This window comes from Rhipicephalus microplus, unplaced genomic scaffold (genome assembly GCF_043290135.1).
Source record: "Rhipicephalus microplus isolate Deutch F79 unplaced genomic scaffold, USDA_Rmic scaffold_505, whole genome shotgun sequence".
Taxonomy (NCBI): Eukaryota; Metazoa; Arthropoda; class Arachnida; order Ixodida; family Ixodidae; genus Rhipicephalus; species Rhipicephalus microplus.
Window position 1 is genome coordinate 4448 of NW_027465066.1, and position 20410 is coordinate 24857.

A 20410-nucleotide genomic window follows, 5' to 3' on the forward strand; every position below is an offset into this window, starting at 1 on the left:
TAGGAGCCAGTAGATGCTTTCGAAACCTATGACGTAATGATGTTGCCTTCACCCACATTTTCCTCTCGCACATTTTTTCGCTTACCAAGCGTTGTGTCGCGGTTAAAAGTGGTGTTTTTGGCATCATGAAATTGTACTTTGCTGACAAGGGGAACATCGATTTGCTCTTGAGAGCCCCTTTAATGCCTCCGTGAATAAAATGCGACATAAAGGATTTCATTGCGTAAACAACAATGAAGCTCTTCAGAAAATTTTGATAACTCTTCTGGAAACACCCTCTTAAGGATCTGTCCTATCTGTCTTAAGCAGCAACTTGTTATTAGGCAGGGAACACTGCCAATGTAATGCTATAGCTGCACTATTGGTAATGCCATCGTAAGCATCGGATTGCCTTGAAACCTAAGCAAGCGCTACCTACAAACCTGAAAAGTTTTTTCAGCACTAATTCTTATCCTACATTGTTAAAAGGTATGCTAGAAGGGAAAAGGGAATGTTTCCCCTGGCACACATATTCATGTTTTAAAACTTCAGCAATTTGTGCTTGTACGTGCCAACTAATATTTTTATAACATCTGCATGATGCATTGCAAGGAACTCTTCAGAACCCAAGCCTCTGTGTCGCTATGTGTCATCTCATTTTTTTTTTCTTTCCTTGTAGCACATCACAAGCACGACTCCAAAACGCAGTTTCCCAGCCCAAAAAAAGTTTCATGTGTTCCAGTTTTATACCGACTGTGGCAGTCACATTTCGATGGAGGCCACACGCTAAAAGCCTGTTTACTGTGCAATGAAAGTGCACGTTAAAGAACGCCCAGATGGTCCAAATTTTTGAACCTTCCAATTAGGCATGCCTAATAACCATATAATGGCTCTGGCACATAAAGTGCTCGACATTATTGTAATTATTTGTTTTATGTTCTACAGCCTTTTTTCGTCCAATTAAAGGAACTGAGCACAATTGATTTAACTGTCAATTAACTCAACAGCTTACCAAATCAAATGTCTACACTGAACCGTAAAATTGCACAGTTTCTAGCAAGTATGCAACTCTTACAGCTTCTACCTGTAAGATATGTCAAACAAATACAATAAAGTTTTATTCAACCAAGTTTAGGTATTTGCATTCTTTATATTTTTCAATTGTATCTGAACGTCTTGTGCAGCAGTCATACAAACTGACCAAACATTCAAATTTTTTTCCTCGCCCTAAAGTTAGGCATTACTGCACGATTCTGACTTGACTTACACATGTAAAAAAATTCGTATCAAGGCAACAATTGAAAGATAGAACACAAATATTTTTATTTATTACGCTAACGCTTCTTACTGCCCTGCACTTACAGATAAAAAAAACACACGTGCTCTAACACTGAAGAATCCAGCTCTACAGTAAAGCATCTTGCAAGGTTTTGATGTGAACACCAACTTTGCATAATAACCTGCAACCGTCCAACACCACACATCAGAGAATTTCAACGGCCTGCAAATGCAATATAAACTGCTCAGCGATGTGCTCCAGTGATATAAGCACCTGCTACCTGATTACACTGTGTCAAGCTACTAGGCCTTTGACTAATATTTTCAATAACATACACCAACTGCAAGAACATCTGCGACTTTTTCAACCAAACTGTCCCAAGCTTTGAAGTTGCTAAAGCTAATGCGTCATTTAACCTCACAGCATTTTCACTTTAGTATTTGGCTTTTCTACCTTTTTATTTTTGGCCCCGTCATACTTCCACCATTTTAATAGTACTATCCTCTAGCAAGTCTACACTAAATATAGAAGCTATAGTACAAATAACACTAAAGTAACCTATTTTTTTATTCAATCATCTTTTGATGACAAGGTATGATTCCAAACCTAAGAAACCTTTGGTAAGTAGAGTACACAACCCTACTGAGCCCCGAAATTTATGATAAGGCAAAGAATACGATCTTGGCTTCAACGTACATAAAAACAAACATTCCCAAAACCTGCTAATCTTTCCTATTGGCTTGAATTGTACAGAAATGTCACGCACCATGTGACACCACAGTAATTGGACTAGCTTGTGCACCTGAACACTTTGCTTCCTCATCATATTTATTATGAGTGGGTGCATTATAGGTGAAAAGTAACTGAACCTATAATGAATGGAGAAATGTACATTTAAAAATGGTAAGTTTCTAAAGTAACAACATCGTAAACAGAAACGTCATGCTGCACGTAAATCTGCGCAGAAGACCAAGTTGTCAAAAGCCTCAAACCTTACTCTCTCAAAAAATGCACAAGAATGCTAAGTCAGCTTGTATTTTAGACTAGACAACTACCATACATGAAGAAGCAAAAAGCTTTTAAAAGTAGTTTAGAAATAGGTCACAAAACGAAAGGTGAGATTCGAAAAACACGAACAATAACAGTACATGGTCCAAATGCCCGAACGAAGACACTCCACAAGTGGGTATTCAGCAAAAGCGAGGAGGACGTGAGATTCCTTCATCTGCGTCTCACCAATCTACTACAGCATGCCGGGCCTATCGTTCTCCTTGTTGCCGGTCTTCTCGAAGAACATGTAATCCTAGGAGCAAGAAAATTAAATAAAAGTGTTATGCATTATTGCCTTCCAAGCCATGATAAAATGGTAGGTCTGCGAGAACAGTGCCAACTACTTAGTCAGAAAACTTTAATTTCCACAAATTTTTTTCAAGCTTCATCACAAGGACAGTCCTGTTTTCTTGGCACTCATTGATTTCTCGAACAATAATTTGTGTTATAAATTATTTATTTTTATCACATTCTTTTCTTTCTACACATTAATAGATGCAGCAAAAGAACAGATATGAACTGAATTTGGCAGTAGTATTTACAAGCGTGGTCTTTACAACTTAACTCTGAAAAGTATTTTAGATGTGGCCACATATAAGATATTTTTGTGCTTGCTAATATCGCATGCAAAATGCCACACCACCTAAACAAATACAGTGCTGCAAAGCCTTACAAGAGAGAAACAAAGAAGTGAGAGAAAGACCCTTGCGATCCTCTTCACTGAATGCCTTACCTACGGATTTGTAAGGCCTGTAAGGTACAGGAGACAACACTCGGCGACAACTTATCTTGACATTGGAGTGAAAGCTACGGAGGCGGGGCTTTCGCGCATTTGTGTTCTGCTGCCGTTCTACTCGTGAAAGTAATACGGCAGCTTGCAGTTGCTTTCATTTTCACACGATCACATCGTTAACATGTTCATAAAAACGTATACATGAAAGTTACAAATGGGAGAGACATTTCTATTGTTCAGTGTACCTTTTAGTGTCCTATTACGAGTGAATTACTATTACTATTTCACAGAGAATTTAACAGCGCGTTTGCGGCTCTACGCCGGTGTCTCGAACACCGTGTTTCCTTAGAAAACGAGTGGGATGGGAAGGTGGTGCTGTCCATGAATTAGAAATAAAAGGAAAGCGTTCTTGCAACTGTTTCAGTCTCATAATACATAAGGCAGTACAGCATACTCTCAGCAAATGGAAATCTGTTAAACGGAACTGTTGTTTTAAATGGAACAAGTTCTGACAAGATTGGATTCATTCTTGCATTCTGCGCCCCTGGCCATCTCTCTTTAAACAAAACTCCTGTTCAAATGAAACATACTTTACTGGTTCTTTCAGGCTTCGTTTAATGAAAGTCTATTGTATTTATTTGAGCAAGGCATATGAGAAAATGATCAGTGAACTTGAGCTTAATTTTTTGGCATCGTAGCAGGAATGCACTTTGGTTCTGTAGCTTCCACAGTGCTGTCAAGAAAAGTCATTGCGTATAGCTCTATTTCAGCTTCAGTTCGATGATGATGATGATGAGTAGATTTTAGTGGCGCAAGGGCCAATCGATGGCCAAAGAGCGCCATTTCAATTGACTACAGATATGAACAATGATATGGTGCGTGGCTGTAAAGGGGCCTTAAAATTCCTCGCTCTAACGCGGGTTAAAACATGAAAATAATAAAATTATGACAGTGGCATGACATATGTGTGGTGATAGCTGATGGCAAAATGTCATGATAATAAAACCATGATGAAGATATAGTCACCGCAGTCACGACCACACTATAGAGGTCGTGCTACGGGTGACCTCGAAATATCGGGTGAAAGCTTTGCACATCTTTTAAAAACGTAAAAAGTGTTTGCAGTTTAAAAAGCGGATCCCTACCGATGAGCATCCCAGGGTGTAGAGGGAGCTGCTGTCGGTAGGGCAGTAAAAAGTGCTTTTTTCTTAGAGCATCTAGCTCATTGCACTGGACGAGAATGTGGAGAACCGTAAGGGGGTCTCCACATCTCTCACAATATGGTGGATCACTGGAAGACAGAAGAAATGAGTGTGTGGAATGTGTGTGTCCTGTTCTAAGCCTTGTTAGTATTACTTCTGTGTGTCGTGATTTTGATAGTGGCGGCCAATAACCTAGTTGCGGTTTAATAGCATGGAGTTTATTATCTGTGTGTTTATCCCACATCCTCTGCCAATACTCCCTGAGCTTTCGTTTTATAAAAGGTTTCAAGTCAAGTGCAGGGACTGGCGTTGATGCATTGGCAGTAGTGACATTGGCGCAAGCAGCCAGATTGTCGGCCAAAACGTTTCCTTGTATTTCACGGTGCCCTGGAACCCAGCAGACAACGACATGCTGTTTTGATGTGTAGAGTGTGCACAGAAGTGAGTAGAGTGACACCAGCACGGGGTTCTTGTGTTTTTTAGGAGTTTTCAGGGCTTTGACCACGCTTGGGGAATCTGTGTATATTACCGCTTTTTGCAATTTTATCTGTTTAATGTGTTTTAACGACCGCCAGTATTGCGGAAGCTTCTCCTGTGAAAATGCTTGCATTAGGATGAAGAACGCCAGCCTCGGAAAAGGATTGGCCTACCGCTGCATATGACACAGAAGTGTTTGACTTTGACGCATCGGTAAAGAACTCAGGGCATGTGTATTTATGTTGTAGTTCTAGGAAGTATGTATGTATGTGTGCAAGTGGTGCGTGCTTTGTGACATCAACAAAAGAGATATCACAGTTTATAAGCTGCCACTGCCACGGTGGCAGATATGTTGCAGGAGCCATCAAACTGGGTTCAAGAAGGGGCACACCTGTTTCTTCGGCCAGGCTCCTTACACGCAGCGCGTAGGGCTGCCTAAACGAAGGACGGTTCTCGAACAAGCCAGAACAAGACAAATCATTAATTATGAAATGGGAAGGGTGTTTCTTGTCTGCCTTCACCTTCAAAAAGTACAAAAAAGACAGGGAACATCTTTGTAGGTGGAGCGACCATTCATTCGAATCCACGTACAGGCTCTCCACAGGGCTGGTGCGGAAAGCACCCGTAGAGAGGCGAATGCCTAGATGGTGGACAGGGTCGAGAATTTTCAAGGCTGATGGTGTTGCCGACTGATAAATTATAGCACCGTAATCTAGGCGTGTGCGTACGAGGCTTTTATATAAGTTAATTAAACATTTCCTGTCGCTACCCCATGTAGTGCGTGACAACACTTTCAAAATGTTCATTGTTTTTAAGCACCTGTCCCTTAAATACTTGATGTGTGGGATGAAGGTTAGCTTAGTGTCTAATATGAGACCAAGAAACTTGTGCTCGGTCTTCACTGACAGAGGTTGACCATGCAGGTCAATGTCGGGGTCAGGATGGAGGCCCCTCTTTCGGCTGAACAAGACACAAGTGCTCTTTTGCGCGTTGAGTATAAAACCATTCTCGTTTGCCCATTGAGATACCTTGTTCAACCCTAGTTGAACTTGACGTTGGCACATTGAGATGTTGCACGATTTGTAACCAATCTGCACATCATCGACATATATGCAGTAAAAAATATTTCGTGGGAGAGACAGGTGCAAGGAATTCATTTTAACTATGAAAAGTGTGCAGCTCAATACACCTCCTTGTGGCACTCCTGTTTCTTGGAGAAATACTCGAGATAAGATGGTGCCAACTTGGACACGGAATGTACGGTTGGACAGGTAGCTTTTGATAACTGTCAGCATTCTACCCCGCACACCTAAATGTGACAGGTCTCGCAATATGCCGAAGCGCCATGCAGTGTCATATGCCTTTTCCATATCGAGGAACACAGACAGAAGAAATTGCTTATGAACAAAAAGCATCGCGAATTTGTGCTTCGATACGGACAAGGTGGTCAGTGGTGGGACCGAGCCTCTCGAAACCCGCACTGGTATGGGTCAAGTAGGCCACTAATTTCAAGGAAGTGCATCAGGCACCTGTTAATCATTTTTTCAAAGACTTTGCAAATACAGCTGGTTAATGCTATTGGCCTGTAGCTGGAAACTGAGGCCGGGTTCTTGCCTTGTTTTAGAATCGGGATAACGATAGCTTCCTTCCAGGCTGAGGGTAGCTCGCCAGAAGACCATATCGCATTATAGAGAGAGAGGAGAGCTTTCTGGGTTTCAGTGGGCAGGTGTTTCAACATTTCATACGCCACACGATCCGGCCTGGGGCAGATTTATTGCAGCAGGCAACTGAGGCCTGCAGTTCAGCCAAACAGAAAGGTTCGTTGTATGCCTCATGTGTTCTGGGCTTGCGCTCTAATCTCTGTTTTTCTATTGCAGTTTTGTATCGTCGGAACGCTTCACTATAGTGTGTTGAGCTGGAGACCTGTTCAAAGTGTGCTCCGAGAGTGTTTGCCTGGTCTTCCAAACTCTCCCCTTGGGTGTTCGCTAGAGGAAGAGAATGTGCTCCTCGTCCTGCCACCTTACCAACCATACTCCAGACTCTCGACTCATCTGTGTATGAGTTAATGCCCGACACAAATTTGTGCCAACTTTCTCTTTTCGCCTGTCGGCGCGTCCTCCTTGCTTGCGACTTGACGTTCTTAAAGTTTACAAGATTCTCAGCTGTGGGCGAGTATCTAAGCAACCTCCATGCCTTATTTTGTTTTTTTTCGAGCATCACGGCACTCATTATTCCACCATGGTACTCGTCGTTTGCTTGACGGTCCACATGTTTGGGGAATACATTTTGTTGCTGCATCAACCAAGAAAGCTGTGAAGTAGCATACAGCATCCTCTATGCTCAATGCCGCCATGTCAGTCCAAGATAATAAAGTCATTTTTTGAAACTCTTCCCAATCGGCTTTGTCGGTGAGCCATTTGGGAACTTGTGCAGGACATGTATTTGTTATTGATGTGCTAATAACGATAGGAAAATGGTCACTACCATATGGATCATTAATGACTTCCCATTTAAGTAGAGGCAGGAGTGATGGGGATATTATGCTGAGGTCTATTGCTGAGTACGTATTGTTAGCGATGTTGTAATATGTTGGCTCTTTCCGATTCAGCAGGCACGCACCGGAAGAAAACAGAACCTGTTCAATCAGGCGACCTCGAGCATCGCAGCGAGAGTCACCCCATAGATTGCTATGTGCATTGAAATCTCCAAGGAGGATATAAGGTTCTGGAAGTTCCTCTATGAGGGACTCGAGTTCATGCTTTTCAAGACGGTGTTGCGGAGGTATGTAGAGAGAGCAGATGGTGACGAGCTTATTCAAAAGAACTGCTCGAACAGCCACCGCCTCGAGGGATGTTTGTAGTGATAGGTGTGTGCATGCAATCCCTTGATTGACTATAATGGCAACACCACCGGATGGCACAATGGCATCATTCCGGTCTTTCCGAAAGATAACGTAATGACGTAAAAAGTTGGTGTGTTTAGGTTTCAGGTCTGTCTCTTGTACGCACAGCACCTCAGGTGTATGTTTGTGTAAAAGTTCATGGATATCGTCCAGGTTTCTCAACAGTCCTCTGACGTTCCACTGTAGTATTTGTGTCATTTTAATGTAGTGTGGTGCTGTGTGTACAGAGGTGTTGCGTTAGTTTACAGGGCCTTTTGAGGGCCCTGTGAATCGAGGTTTTTCTTTTTTTGGCGCGCTCCAAGGAGTTGCGCCCTATCCTTCGGCGTCTGAGACGCCGGAGGAGCGGAACTTGTATCCATCACCTCTTGGAAGTGGTGGATGGTGCCTGCTGGGCAGGCACATTCACTGAACTTTTGTACCTAACTGCGCCTGCAGTGGTCCCAGGTTCGGCAGACACCGGGGTCTGCCGGCCCTGTTTCTCAGGTGGCGGAGCAGTACAGGCTGCTCCAGCTGGGGGCGCTGGCGGCACGATCGCGGCCACACACTGTGTGACATTCGCGGGTGCCGAGGCATGTGGCGCGGCGCCCCGGCGCGTCACATCTGCAAAGGAGGGATAAAATGGGTTGTGTATTGCGAAACGTTGGCGTGCTTCTTGGAATGTGAGATTGAATTTAACCTTAAGTTCTACTATTTGTTTCTCTTTTTTCCATGCGGGACATGATCGTGAGTAGGGCAGCGTGATCTCCTTCACAGTTCGAACAATGGGTTGTTTCTGAGGTGCAGTTGTCCGATATGTGTTCAATGGATGCGCACTTTGCGCAAGTGGCACGCCCTCTGCAACTCTGCGATCCATGACCGAAACGTTGGCACTTGAAACATCGACGAGGGTTGGGAATGTATGGTCTTACATGAAGCTTACAATAGCCGGTTTCGATTGATTCTGGTAGGTCACTTGTTCCGAAGGTAATTATTACATGCTTTGTTTGTTGTTGCGCCTTACTGTTATTCGTTGGACTTTGACCACGTTCTGGTCCTGCCAACCTTCGAGCAGCTCACTTTCAGAAAGCTCAGTAAGATCATCATCAGAAATGACACCACGGACAGTGTTCATGGACCTGTGTGGGCCCACCGAAACAGGGGTTTCCCCAAAGGCTACAAGCTTAGACAGCTTTTCATACTGAGCTTTGTCACGAACCTCCAGAAGAAGATCGCCACTTCCCATCTTTGTCACTTTATAACCTGGGCCTATTGCTTCTGTGAGAGTTTTGGAAACGAGGAAAGGTGAAATGGCTCGGACTGTCTTGTTTTCGTTTTGACTGTGGATTACATGGTACTTTGGGAATGTCGGCTTTGGTGTGTTAGCAAGGAAAGTATCTTCGGTGCGCCACCTTTTTAGGGAGCGATCAGGAAGGGAGGGAAAAGCTTTTGCCATAAAATACAATAAAGTTCGGCGGCGATGGTAGCCACCCACCACCAAGCCCAACAAGGGGACGCTACAAGGTTGACTATTGAACACTTGGAGACGCCAGCCATGCATCGCCGCTATAACCGAATATAACTACCCAAGGTTGGGTAACTACACAGGGTTAACCCTCGCCGCCAGGAAATTTGGAAGTAAACGGAAAAGAGTTTCAGCTTCAGTTCGGTTGATTTTTTGGTTACCTAAATTCAAATGATCAGGACAGTGCCTTTATATTGCCGCATGTTGTTAGGCACCTGCCGAAGTCCTGCGCCGCTTCCTGGTGCTTTGAATTCTGCCACACCAACGGACAAGCCAAACGCGCCAAGCTATAAACGCGCCATGCAACGCTGGCTGCACGTGTCACCACATCACGCGCTGGACAAGGAACGCTGGTGGTTTTTCGAGGAGCAGCTCGAGGCGAGACGCAAGAGAAGTTGACGAGGTTTTGACCAGTGAGCTCACAACCTTTGTGTATTTAGTTGACGGGCACAAGTTGGCCATTAATAAATAGCTGTTTTAGCTTCCAGCACTGTATTTGTTCGTTACAAATTGGTGGAGGTGCGGGGTATGATTCCAAGCCCATCTCAGCATAGGGAACATAGCCCAGAACCCCGAAGGTTGGAGCCAGCGCTGTTGACTCCCGTACACCAACGAACGAGTCGTCGCCTACGAGGTAAGCAGCCCCACTTTGGTGCCCTCTTCGATTCTTCGAGACCAGCGGTGGACATAAGTTCCGGAGCCCCTGCAATGGCCACCCAAGCGACTTCATTTCCATCGCAAATCGTCATGGACCCGCCCCGCATACCAGAGGTATTTCACGGTGATATTTTCGAGGATTCCGAGGACTGGCTCGACGGTTTCGAACACGTTGCCAGACTGAACGGTTGGAACGAAGACCGCAAACTTCGCTACGTCTACGTGGCACTGCAAGATTCTGCACGTACGTGGTTCGAAAACCACGAAGCGTCCTTATTATCGTGGGACGACTTTCGAAGAGAGTTTCTTGCTACGTACCCAAACACGGACCGCAAAGAAAAGGCAGAGGCCGCTCTTCAGACGCGAAACCAACGGAAAAACGAGAGCGTCGCCATGTACATTGAAGACATGTCTCGACTGTTCCGCCGGGCCGACCAGAACATGGCTGAGAAAAAGAAGTTGTGGCACCTGATGCGTGGAGTGGAGGAGCTTTTTGCAGGCCTGGTGCGTAATCCACCACGTTCTCTTGCCGAGTTCAGATCAGAGGCGACCATGATAGAAAAGACCCTGCAGCAGCGCGCGCGCCAATACAACAGGGACGTAAGCGTCTCATCTGTTAGCACGGCGTCGACAACCCTCACGAGTAACATTGATCTCTTGCGTGAAATGGTGAGGGCTGTCGTAAGGGAAGAACTGCAGAAGATACACATGACTCAAGCTCATCCAGCGATGTCCTCGCTTGCCGACGTTGTGCGCGAAGAAGTGCGGCAAGCGGTTCTACAACCACAACCTCAGGTACTACAGCGCGCACAACCGGAGCCTCCGCCTCAGTTGTCGTACGCGCAAGCTGTACGACAGGACCTCGGACGCATGAATCGGACGGCTGCGACTGCTGTGATGCCTCCGACGTTTTCTCCGAGTACGCCGCTACCAATGCCGGAAGCAAGACCACGTAAGAGCGATGTATGGCGCACTGTAGACCCGCGGCCCCTTTGCTACCACTGCGAAGAAGCAGGTCACCTTTACCGGGCGTGCCAGTATCGTCGAGCGGGACTGCGTGGTTTTCCAGTCAATGCACCATGCCCACGGAATGGTGAACGGCCCTACGAAATCGAAGAATACTTGTCTTCACGCTATTCACCTCAAGACACGCAACAACGGGAGTCGCGTTCGACAGCACCGATGCGCTATCGGTCGCCGAGTCCCCGTCCGTCATCAAATCTCCGAAGATCACGTTCACCTAGCCCTCGGCGGGAAAACTAGAGCCAGCGACCTCTGGAGGTGAGGCCGCTGATATACTGACAACTGAAGACCCTCCATTGTTAGCCCGACAGGACGGTGGCAGTTACGCAACGACGGTCAAGTGCAGTAGTAGCGACGTTACCTCCGAGATATTAGTCACGATCGACGACGTCAAGACCGTTGCGCTAATAGACACTGGTGCAGACTATTCCGTTGTCAGTAATGCTCTCGCAAAGAAGCTTAAGAAGGTGATGACTGAGTGGACCGGACCTCAGATACGTACCGCTGGAGGGCACTTAGTTAGTCCCGTGGGGTTATGCACCGTAAGAATAGGAATAAGAGGATTTGTGTATGTCGGCAGCTTTATTGTGCTTCCTGAGTGCTCCCGGGAACTGATTATAGGCATGGACTTTTTGCAAACAAACAATGCAGTCATTGACTTGCAAGAGTCCCAGGTTTCGTTTTCTACGGAGAATGCCATCGCCTTCTGTCATGCGGAGAAACCAACCGCTCTACCTCTCCGCATTGTGGACGAAGATGTAACCGTGCCGCCACATTCCAGTGTGACCGTTCTTGTGAGGAGTGAAGTTCTTCGTGACTGTGACGGATTAGCTGACGAAAACATCGGACTGCTACTAGAAAAAGGACTATGCGTGGCAAGAGGCCTGGTGAGCCTTCGTGATGGATGTGCGTATGTCCTATTAACTAACTTTCGAAATGAGCTGCAGCATGTCGCGAAGGGAACATCCGTAGCATCACTGCATGAGTACGTGCAAGTCTCAGATGTTTGCACTCTTGATAAAGCTTCAGAGACATTAGATAACGTACTCCTGTCAGTAGACATTGACAGAGAGCTCTCGTCATCTCAGAAGCAACAGATTGCTGACCTCATCAGAGAGTTCGCCGAGTGCTTCTCCACCTCGTCGAAAGTCGGACGTACTCCTGTCGCAAAGCACCGTATCGTGGTCGAAGAACACGTGAGACCTGTGCATCAGCACCCATACCGAGTAGCGCCAAAAGAAAGGGAAGCCATCAAGAACCAAGTGCAGTAAATGCTCAACGATGATGTAATACAGCCATCCAACAGTCCGTGGGCATCACCGGTAGTGCTAGTCAAAAAGAAGGACAACACTGCGGTTTTGCGTTGACTACAGAAAGCTGAACCAAGTCACAAAGCGTGATGTTTACCCACTTCCACGGATCGATGATGCCTTGGATAAGTTACGCAATGCTCACTTCTTTTCATCATTGGACTTAAAAAGTGGATATTGGCAGATCGAGGTGGATGAACGAGATCGCGAGAAGACGGCGTTTGTGACCCCAGACGGACTATACGAGTTCAAAGTGCTCCCTTTCGGTTTGTGCTCTGCTCCCGCTACCTTCCAGAGGATGATGGACACTGTGCTCTCCGGACTCAAGTGGCAATCGTGTGTCGTCTACCTCGACGATGTAGTGGTCTTTTCTTCTACCTTCGAGCAGCACATCCACCGACTGAGAATGGTACTGGATGCCATTCGCGTGGCAGCACTGACCATCAAACCGCAAAAGTGTCACTTTGGATTTCGTCAGCTTCGGTTCTTCGGGCACATAGTTAGTGCGGAAGGCGTCCGCCCAGACCCGGAAAAGATTGCAGCAGTTGAAAATTTTCCGAAACTGCAAGACAAAAAGGCCGTCAGACGATTCCTGGGACTATGTGCCTACTACAGACGCTTTGTTGAAAACTTTGCTAAGGTCGCTGAGCCTTTGACACGGCTAACCAAAGAAATTGTACCATTCTCTTGGCGGGAGGAACAAGAAGCGGCTTTCTCAGAGTTGCGACGCCGTTTGCAGTCTCCTCCAATACTTGCCCATTTTGACGAAGAGGCCGATACAGACATACATACCGACGCGAGTAACGTTGGCCTCTGTGCCATCCTCGTTCAGTGGCTGAATGGAGAAAAAAAGGTCATTGCTTACGCGAGCCACACTCTATCAAATGCTGAGTCTAATTACTCAGCGACAGAGAAAGAGTGTCTCGCAGTTATATGGGCCATCAGCAAGTTTCGCCCATACCTCTACGGCAGACCGTTTCGAGCAATCAGTGATCATCATTCATTGTGTTGGCTGGCAAACATCAAGGACCCTTCAGGAAGACTTGCTAGATGGAGCCTGCGTCTGCAGGAACAAGACATCACTGTGGTCTACAAGTCCGATCTCAAGCACAATGACGCGGATTGCCTGTCTCGCGCACCTGTTGAGTCTCCATCATCTGACCAAGAACAAGACATCCCATTTCTTGGGAGTTCTGAATGTGTCGGAGATGGCTCGTCTTCAGCGAGAGGACCCGGAACTACACCCGCTTATCCAATCAGGGTCACCAAATTGAGGGTCACCAAATTGAGGTACCACGAGTTTTCGTCCGTGGTTTGACATCCTATGTCCTCCGGAACGACGTCCTATACAAGCGCAACTTCGTAAACACCGGTGAGACGTTTCTGCTTCTTGTACCATCATCACTGCGAGCAGAAATTTTAGACGCGTGTCATGACGACCCATCGGCTGGCCATATGGGTAGTAGCCGCACTTTGGCCAGAATTCGCCGGAAGTATTATTGGCCGAAATTAAGGGATTCGGTGCACCATTATGTTAAGTCATGTCGCAATTGCCAGAGACGTAAAATACCACCATCGAAACCAGCGGGTCTGTTGCAACCAATAGATCCACCAAAAGGGCCATTTCAGCAAGCAGGTATGGATTTGCTTGGTCCATTTCCTCTCTCTTCATCGGGAAAGCGCTGGATTGTAGTAGCAACAGACTACATGACTCGATATGCTGAGACATACTCTCTCGCGAAAGGAACGGCGAACGAAGTAGTCCAGTTTTTCGTCACTCAGATTGTACTACGACATGGCGCACCACAGGTTGTCATTACAGACAAAGGAACAGCATTTACTGCCCGTTTGATGCAGCCTGTTATGAAGCTCACCCACACCGATCATAGAAGGACTACAGCATACCATCCGCAAACAAACGGATTAACCGAAAGGCTCAATAGAACTCTCGCCGACATGATCTCGATGTATGTGGAAGTTGAGCACCAGACATGGGACAGTATTTTGCCTTATGCAACATTTGCGTATAATACCGCAGTACAAGAAACGACACACTTCACGCCATTTCAACTTGTTTATGGTCGGACGGTCACAACGACCTTAGACGCGATGTTACCTGTCAACGATTCGAATGAGAGTGACCTACACATCAGCGACTACATAGAAAGGGCAGAAGAGGCACGGCAATTGGCAAGACATCGTATCATTTTGCAACAAGGCTCCGATGCAAGTCGCTATAATCTGAAGCGGAGAGACGTACAGTACAACCCCGGAGACAAAGTGTGGGTGTGGACGCCTATACGCGCACCTGGCCTATCGGAAAAACTGATGCGGCGCTATTTCGGCCCTTACTAAGTACTTCGCCAGTTAGGCACGCTAAACTACGAAGTAATTCCTGAAGGGCAAGTGTGCTCAACCCGACGCAGGAATCGCCCAGAAGTCGTACATGTAGTACGAATGAAACCGTACTACGAAAGGCACTGAACGAGACAACTGATAAATGTGCTCAAATATCAGATAAATACTCCTTTACAAAACTGTTCGACGTCAGCGTACGCATCGGGACGATGCGTTTCAGGAGGGGGACTAATGCCGCATGTTGTTAGGCACCTGCCGAAGCCCTGAGCCGCTTCCTGCTGCTTTGAATTCGGCCACAGCAACGGACAAGCCAAACACGCCAAGCTATAAATGCGCCATACAACGCTGGCTGCACATGTCACCACATCACGCGCTGGACAAGGAACGCTGGTGGTTTTTCGAGGAGCAGCTCGAGGCGAGACGCAAGAGAAGTTGACGGGCACAAGGTGGCCATTAATAAATAGCTGTTTTAGCTTCCAGCACTGTATTTGTTCGTTACAATATATATATGTATGTATATATATATATATATATATATATATATGTATATATATATATATATATATATATATATATATATATATATATATATATATATATATATATGTATATATAAGGGGCCAAACTTTCATAGTACTAATTTTAAAATTTGCCTTCACTGGGTAATTGTTACATTACTAGACACCACACAGAATATTGACTTTAAAGGTGGTCCAAGTCATGATCCCGCTGGTTTAGAGATGTGCACGGACTCCGGATAGCCCGAAATCCCGAGCCCGACGAGCAGCCTGACGTCTTTTCACCTCGGGCCCGTGCCGGGCTCGGGCTTCCTTGTTGAATTATCGGGCTGGGCACGGGCCTGATGAAAAGCCTGAATCAAGCCAAAAACATAAATGATAGGCCGGAACTCTCGTTGTTCATGTGTGCTTTCTTTGAAAAGAAGTACACTTTTTGTGAAATAAAAATATTTGTTTTGTCATAGTTTTCATAATTGGGGTGTAAGTGAGTTAATTAGCTTTCCTGGAGCCCTTTTAAGAAGCTACACAAGCACTAGAAGCCGACAGGTGTTAAAACACTGCAGCTCGCAATAGTGCACGTGGCGAAAATTGCAAGACGCCTTGATAGGCCACATGAACATTCAGCAAAAACAACGAAAATGTCAAAGATTCAATTACGTGCGCGAAATTTTTTGTGCACCAAAGTAAAACTGGCCATATCATAAAGTTGCCTCATTTCTCTGGCCGCAGTTCCAGGCACCTGCGCATGCATTCTCCAGAAGAGCTTAAGGAGGTGAGTGAGTCTGGCAAAGTCAGGCCAGGCCGGGCCTAGGGTATGAGACGCCGGGCCGGGCCTGGGCAGCCCGTCCTCTATACATCATCGGGCCGGGCTGGCCCGCGTCCGGCAAGCATCAGGCCCGGGCCGAGCTGGGCCACGAAATTGCGGTCCGTGCACATCTCTACATTGGTTGCAGTGTTTGTCTTGACAGAGCTTGGAAGACAGCGAATTCAATGAGCACACTCTGCCAAAAATACCCACTTTTGGCCAGTTATGGGAAGATTTTCGGGGAATGTAATTTTCGCTAAATAATGGTTCATAACGAATTGCAAAGACGTGTGCAACTACTAATGACAATGTGGATATCTCACCAGTATGACATAAATGTACAAAATGAGGCTGCTTACAATTAAGAAAAGAGCCCCAAGCAGGACAGCCTTGATTTTAACATCCAAGTCCATGGGAAAGCTGACGCCAAAATTGTCCGTGTCAGTGAATGACTCTTTCAGCAGCCCCGACCACTGCTTGCTGATGCGGCCGACTTCTACTGCACCATCCTTGGACAGCACCTAAAGTGGATTAAAAAAATTTGGGCAAGCGCTTCAACTTTTACCACATGCCTAAATTTATTACCGTATTTACTCGCGTAATTTTCGCACTCGCATAGTTCTCACACCCCCCACATCGCCCAACAAAAATACGATTTCTTTTTTTCGTCGAGTAATTATTGCACCCCCGAAAACTGCCGCAAAATTGCCGTCTGCTCGTTTCAACCACTGATAATGATAGCGCATGCCATCTGGTGCCATGTCTTAACTATTAAGCATACTATTGCACAGAGATTCAATCCAATCCAAGCCAAGCCGAAGTGGCCAGTGCGCGTTGCGGCGTGTTTTGTATGTTGTGTCGATAATCTTGCCACGTTATGAGGCGATACTAAAGCTACACGGCTGCTTTCAAGTTGCAAGTTATTTATCATGCACTAAACAACGGCAACAGGGCCGCTAGTAGGCTCTTCAGAGTCTACGAGTTTTGTGTTTGCTACTGGTGACGGCAGCTGAAAGCCACCAAGACGCGTTGGGCCTGCCGTTGTGCCTAAAACTGGGATTGATGGTAAACTTTATTTCTTCAGAAGGAAACTGGGGACGATTCTATTAAATAGCCATCAGCCCAATACTGACGTCCTACGCTTACCTTTTGAGGGCTCCTGTTGGGCGACTAAAGTTATCGCTACGCCCGCAACGTCCACAAGCTTTGCGTATGGTATTCTAATTCTCAACTATTTGCTTCCACTTTTTGTGTCTCAAATAAATATTGTCTTGTGTTAAACCTCTGCTTTTATTGTTGAGGTAAGTTTTAATTCGTACTTCTTAAAGCTTGCTATTAGTTCCTGGGATGAGAATCCCGATTTGCGGCCACTTCGTTTTCTTTTTTGCTCTGTACGTTTTCGTGGAAAGTTTTCCCCGCGTAATTCTGGCACCCCCCCACTTTGCATCGGTTTTCAGGCAAAAAAAGTGCGAGGATTACGCAAGTAAATACGGTAGTATATTTTCATTACATAATCAGGTTCCTTTTGCTATTTTACTAAAATCTATGCTATGACACAAATTTCATAAATAAATGTGCCCATTGAGCTCGCACAAGTAGAACATGAAAACTTCTTTTGTGTAGGCTGGCAACAACTACACAAAATATCATCAGCGGTCATGACGCACCCAGAGTCGTCACCTGGCCCGCAAGAAATGTTTACGACGGTGCTTTGCTTGACGTTGCTGCAAGCGCCAGTCATAATTTTTATCGCTATGTGCGGTTCAGTGTATTGTTCAACTCCCAAATGAGGATTTATTAGGAATGAGGCGGCACGTACACAAAATCCAGAAACGCAAATGACAACGCCTTAGAATACCTAACGCCGAATTCCCACCATCAACATGTTAATGACATCGATGTCACTTGTCGCTTCTGAGCTAGCAACTGCTGCTTTCAGCTACTTTGATGCGAAAAGCTAGAAAAAGTGTAGCCTCAGAGACACGTGTTTTGAAACCAATAACACCAAAAATACGTCATGTGGCTGCACATCTCGAAGGCCACACTTTTCAGGCTCGCATGACGTTGTGCTCTAACAAACAAGGACAGGTATGCGAACATTATAATGATATTGCCGAATCACTTTGCATTCTCATTTGAGTGTCCCTGGCAATTCGTCTTTTTGAAAAACACTATGCCCGTACGTTACGACCTGCAAATCGCGCGTCAAACATACCCGTGCACTCGCAACGAACCAGATTAGCGCAATAAAATAACGCAGTCTTTTCAGCCCCTGCGTGAGCGAAGGAATCAGAATTTAGAAAGCAGCTAAAAATCAATCAATATCTGCTAGAAAAACTGCACTTTTGGGCTTTGGTGTGGCGCAGCGTTCATTATGGTGTATGTCCCCCTTTGTGAGAGTTCGATATATGGGAGCACCGGTCGCATACTTTTGCATGGGAAATTCAAGGAGATTTTTCGACTGTTGGACATAGTCAATAATTCAATGTATCCGAGTTCGATATGCCAATATTGAGTATATTACATCTGAGATCGAGCTCACTTTGAACCTAAAATTTACTATTTGCACAAGCTCACATATTCCTCTTTTTCAGAATTGCATGAGTCTGCTCAAGACATGCAGGCTTTTTAAATAAGTTTAAGGTAAGTGTATTTTATATGATCAATATAGAAAACTACATAGAAATCCCTTTCAAGTTTGACATATCTGGGTTTCACTGTACCTCTGTATTAAAGCCTATATGTTGCCCCCTATTCAACCCACTTACCTTGAATTCGACATCTCCACAGATGCTCCAGGTGCAAAAGGGGCCCTCAATCCTCAGTACAGTCTCCCCTTCTGCGTTTTCAACTCGGAACTTGGGTACACAGATGCTCCACTCTTGAGCCACGTACCCGATGGGCGTGTATGGAGGCGATGACACTTCAAGCTTCTGCATGGTGAGAGGATCGAAGCTATCAGCTTGTTGCATCCTATGCACAGAGACTGTGTTGATTTCAGATGAATAAAACCAAGCAAACTTATGCATGCCCAAAGTAAAACTAAAATGTCAAAAGTGCTTTGCCTAGGGAGTAACTGAAGGTGTATAATTCTCTATTATCACAAGGGCATAAGGTTTCCTCTAAGATTATCTTCGCAATGCCACATTCACATGCGAATTCCCAAGAGAATACTAGCATATTCTTGCTGCACTTGGTATTAGCATGTCTGCGCTGTGCAAAACACGAAATTGGTGAAAGCCTTCACAATAGTACCACTAGAGGTGCTTGATAACTTTTGTCCCAGTGGCATCATCAAAATACACAGGCTGGGGTTTAAGAAAGATGACTCTGAGGTCACGTCAACTACTCATGTTTCTCATGCTTGCAAGGAGTGTGCAAAAGACGTACTAGCTAGGAAGAAATATCAATTTCTGAAAGTTGAAGATAAACAGTTGCATCTAGTGCTGTAAAACACACCACCACAACTGACAAGTGATGATTGAAACATCATAAACATAGCAAAAGCATGGCTATGTTTGTTTGTTTTTTCACAAAATATGCTACAGCACAATCTGCATACAGCACAATGTCATAAAGCAACACTTCCACATAAGTCAGCCTACATGAAAACAAGCCTGTATGGATGCTGAACATCAATACTGAAGGGTTGATGGAAGTGTCCAATACTACAGTAATTAGGACATAGTGAAGCAGATTCAGCATACACCTCTTGTAACATAAAGAACCAGAGTCATCATTTTCGACACTATAAGAGGTACCACACTATAACCAAAAAAACCTTCTTCAAAAGCTGTACTTGCCCGCGCAAAATGTGTTAAAAATGCAGCCTCACATGTCCGGGAATGGAGGCATGCAATGCGAGGGGCATAGAACCACTCCAATTTCCAAACGTTCAAATTAACGCCTTAAGGTCCACGTTGTCAATGCAATGAACATGGTAAAAAAGAAACTTACAAAACAATGCGCCATTGTAGAAATTCGTCGCATACATTTCAAACCTCCTCGATTATGCACATCATACAAACTGCGTTGAATTGCAACTGAAGTTTTGCATTCTGCACAGTAACGTTTGTTGAATTTCATGGGTGCACAACCGGTGTTTAAGACATTGCAATCGAATCGCCAAACACCATTTGAGTTTTAGGCCATGCATTCCCCGTTATCATTAATGATATGATTTCTATTTTTTTGTAAATGAAGCCATCGTGAATAGTTTCGATAATTGCGTACCAAACCGGAACTTCGATTGGCCGCAACTGCTGCTGAAAAGCAACCAGCCCTGACTAAGCCTAGCCTGCAGTTCGGCATGTTGATTGATAGGTATGCGGGGTTTAACGTCCCAGAACCGCCATATGATTATGAGAGACACCGTAGTAAAGGGCACTGGAAATTTCGACCACCTGGGGTTCTTTAACGTGCACCCAAATCTCAGCACATGGGGCTACAACATTTCCGCCTCCATCAGAACTGCAGCCGCCGCAGCTGGGATTCGATCCCGTGACCTGCGGATCAGCAGCCGAGTACCTTAGCCACTAGACCACCGCGGCGGGGCAGTTGGCATGTTGTCACAGGATGTTTGTCCGAGACAACATGAAGGTACAGCGTCAAAAAGA

At 45.5% G+C, this 20410-nt stretch overlaps 1 protein-coding gene across 1 annotated transcript; it reads right to left on the reverse strand.

Annotated features, from left to right (window-relative positions):
- Positions 1–819: 819 nt before the first annotated feature.
- LOC142794795 (phospholipid scramblase 1-like) lies at positions 820–18789 on the reverse strand. The gene is made up of 3 exons (XM_075885951.1): positions 18563–18789; positions 16154–16315; positions 820–2561 (listed from the first exon to the last, which is right to left on the reverse strand). Exons 1-3 carry the CDS (start codon positions 18764–18766, stop codon positions 2502–2504), a joined length of 426 nt encoding a protein of 141 aa, XP_075742066.1. The 5' UTR covers positions 18767–18789; the 3' UTR covers positions 820–2501.
- Positions 18790–20410: the final 1621 nt, after the last annotated feature.

Excerpts from the sequence above, each read along its gene's own strand:
- LOC142794795 (XM_075885951.1), bottom strand. The coding sequence starts at position 18,766 with ATGCAACAAGCTGATAGCTTCGATCCTCTCACCATGCAGAAGCTTGAA. Across the intron at positions 16,316-18,562 it reads GTGGAGATGTCGAATTCAAG|GTGCTGTCCAAGGATGGTGC; the intron begins GTAAGTGGGTTG and ends AATCCACTTTAG. Across the intron at positions 2,562-16,153 it reads TTGGGGCTCTTTTCTTAATT|GATTACATGTTCTTCGAGAA; the intron begins GTAAGCAGCCTC and ends TCTTGCTCCTAG.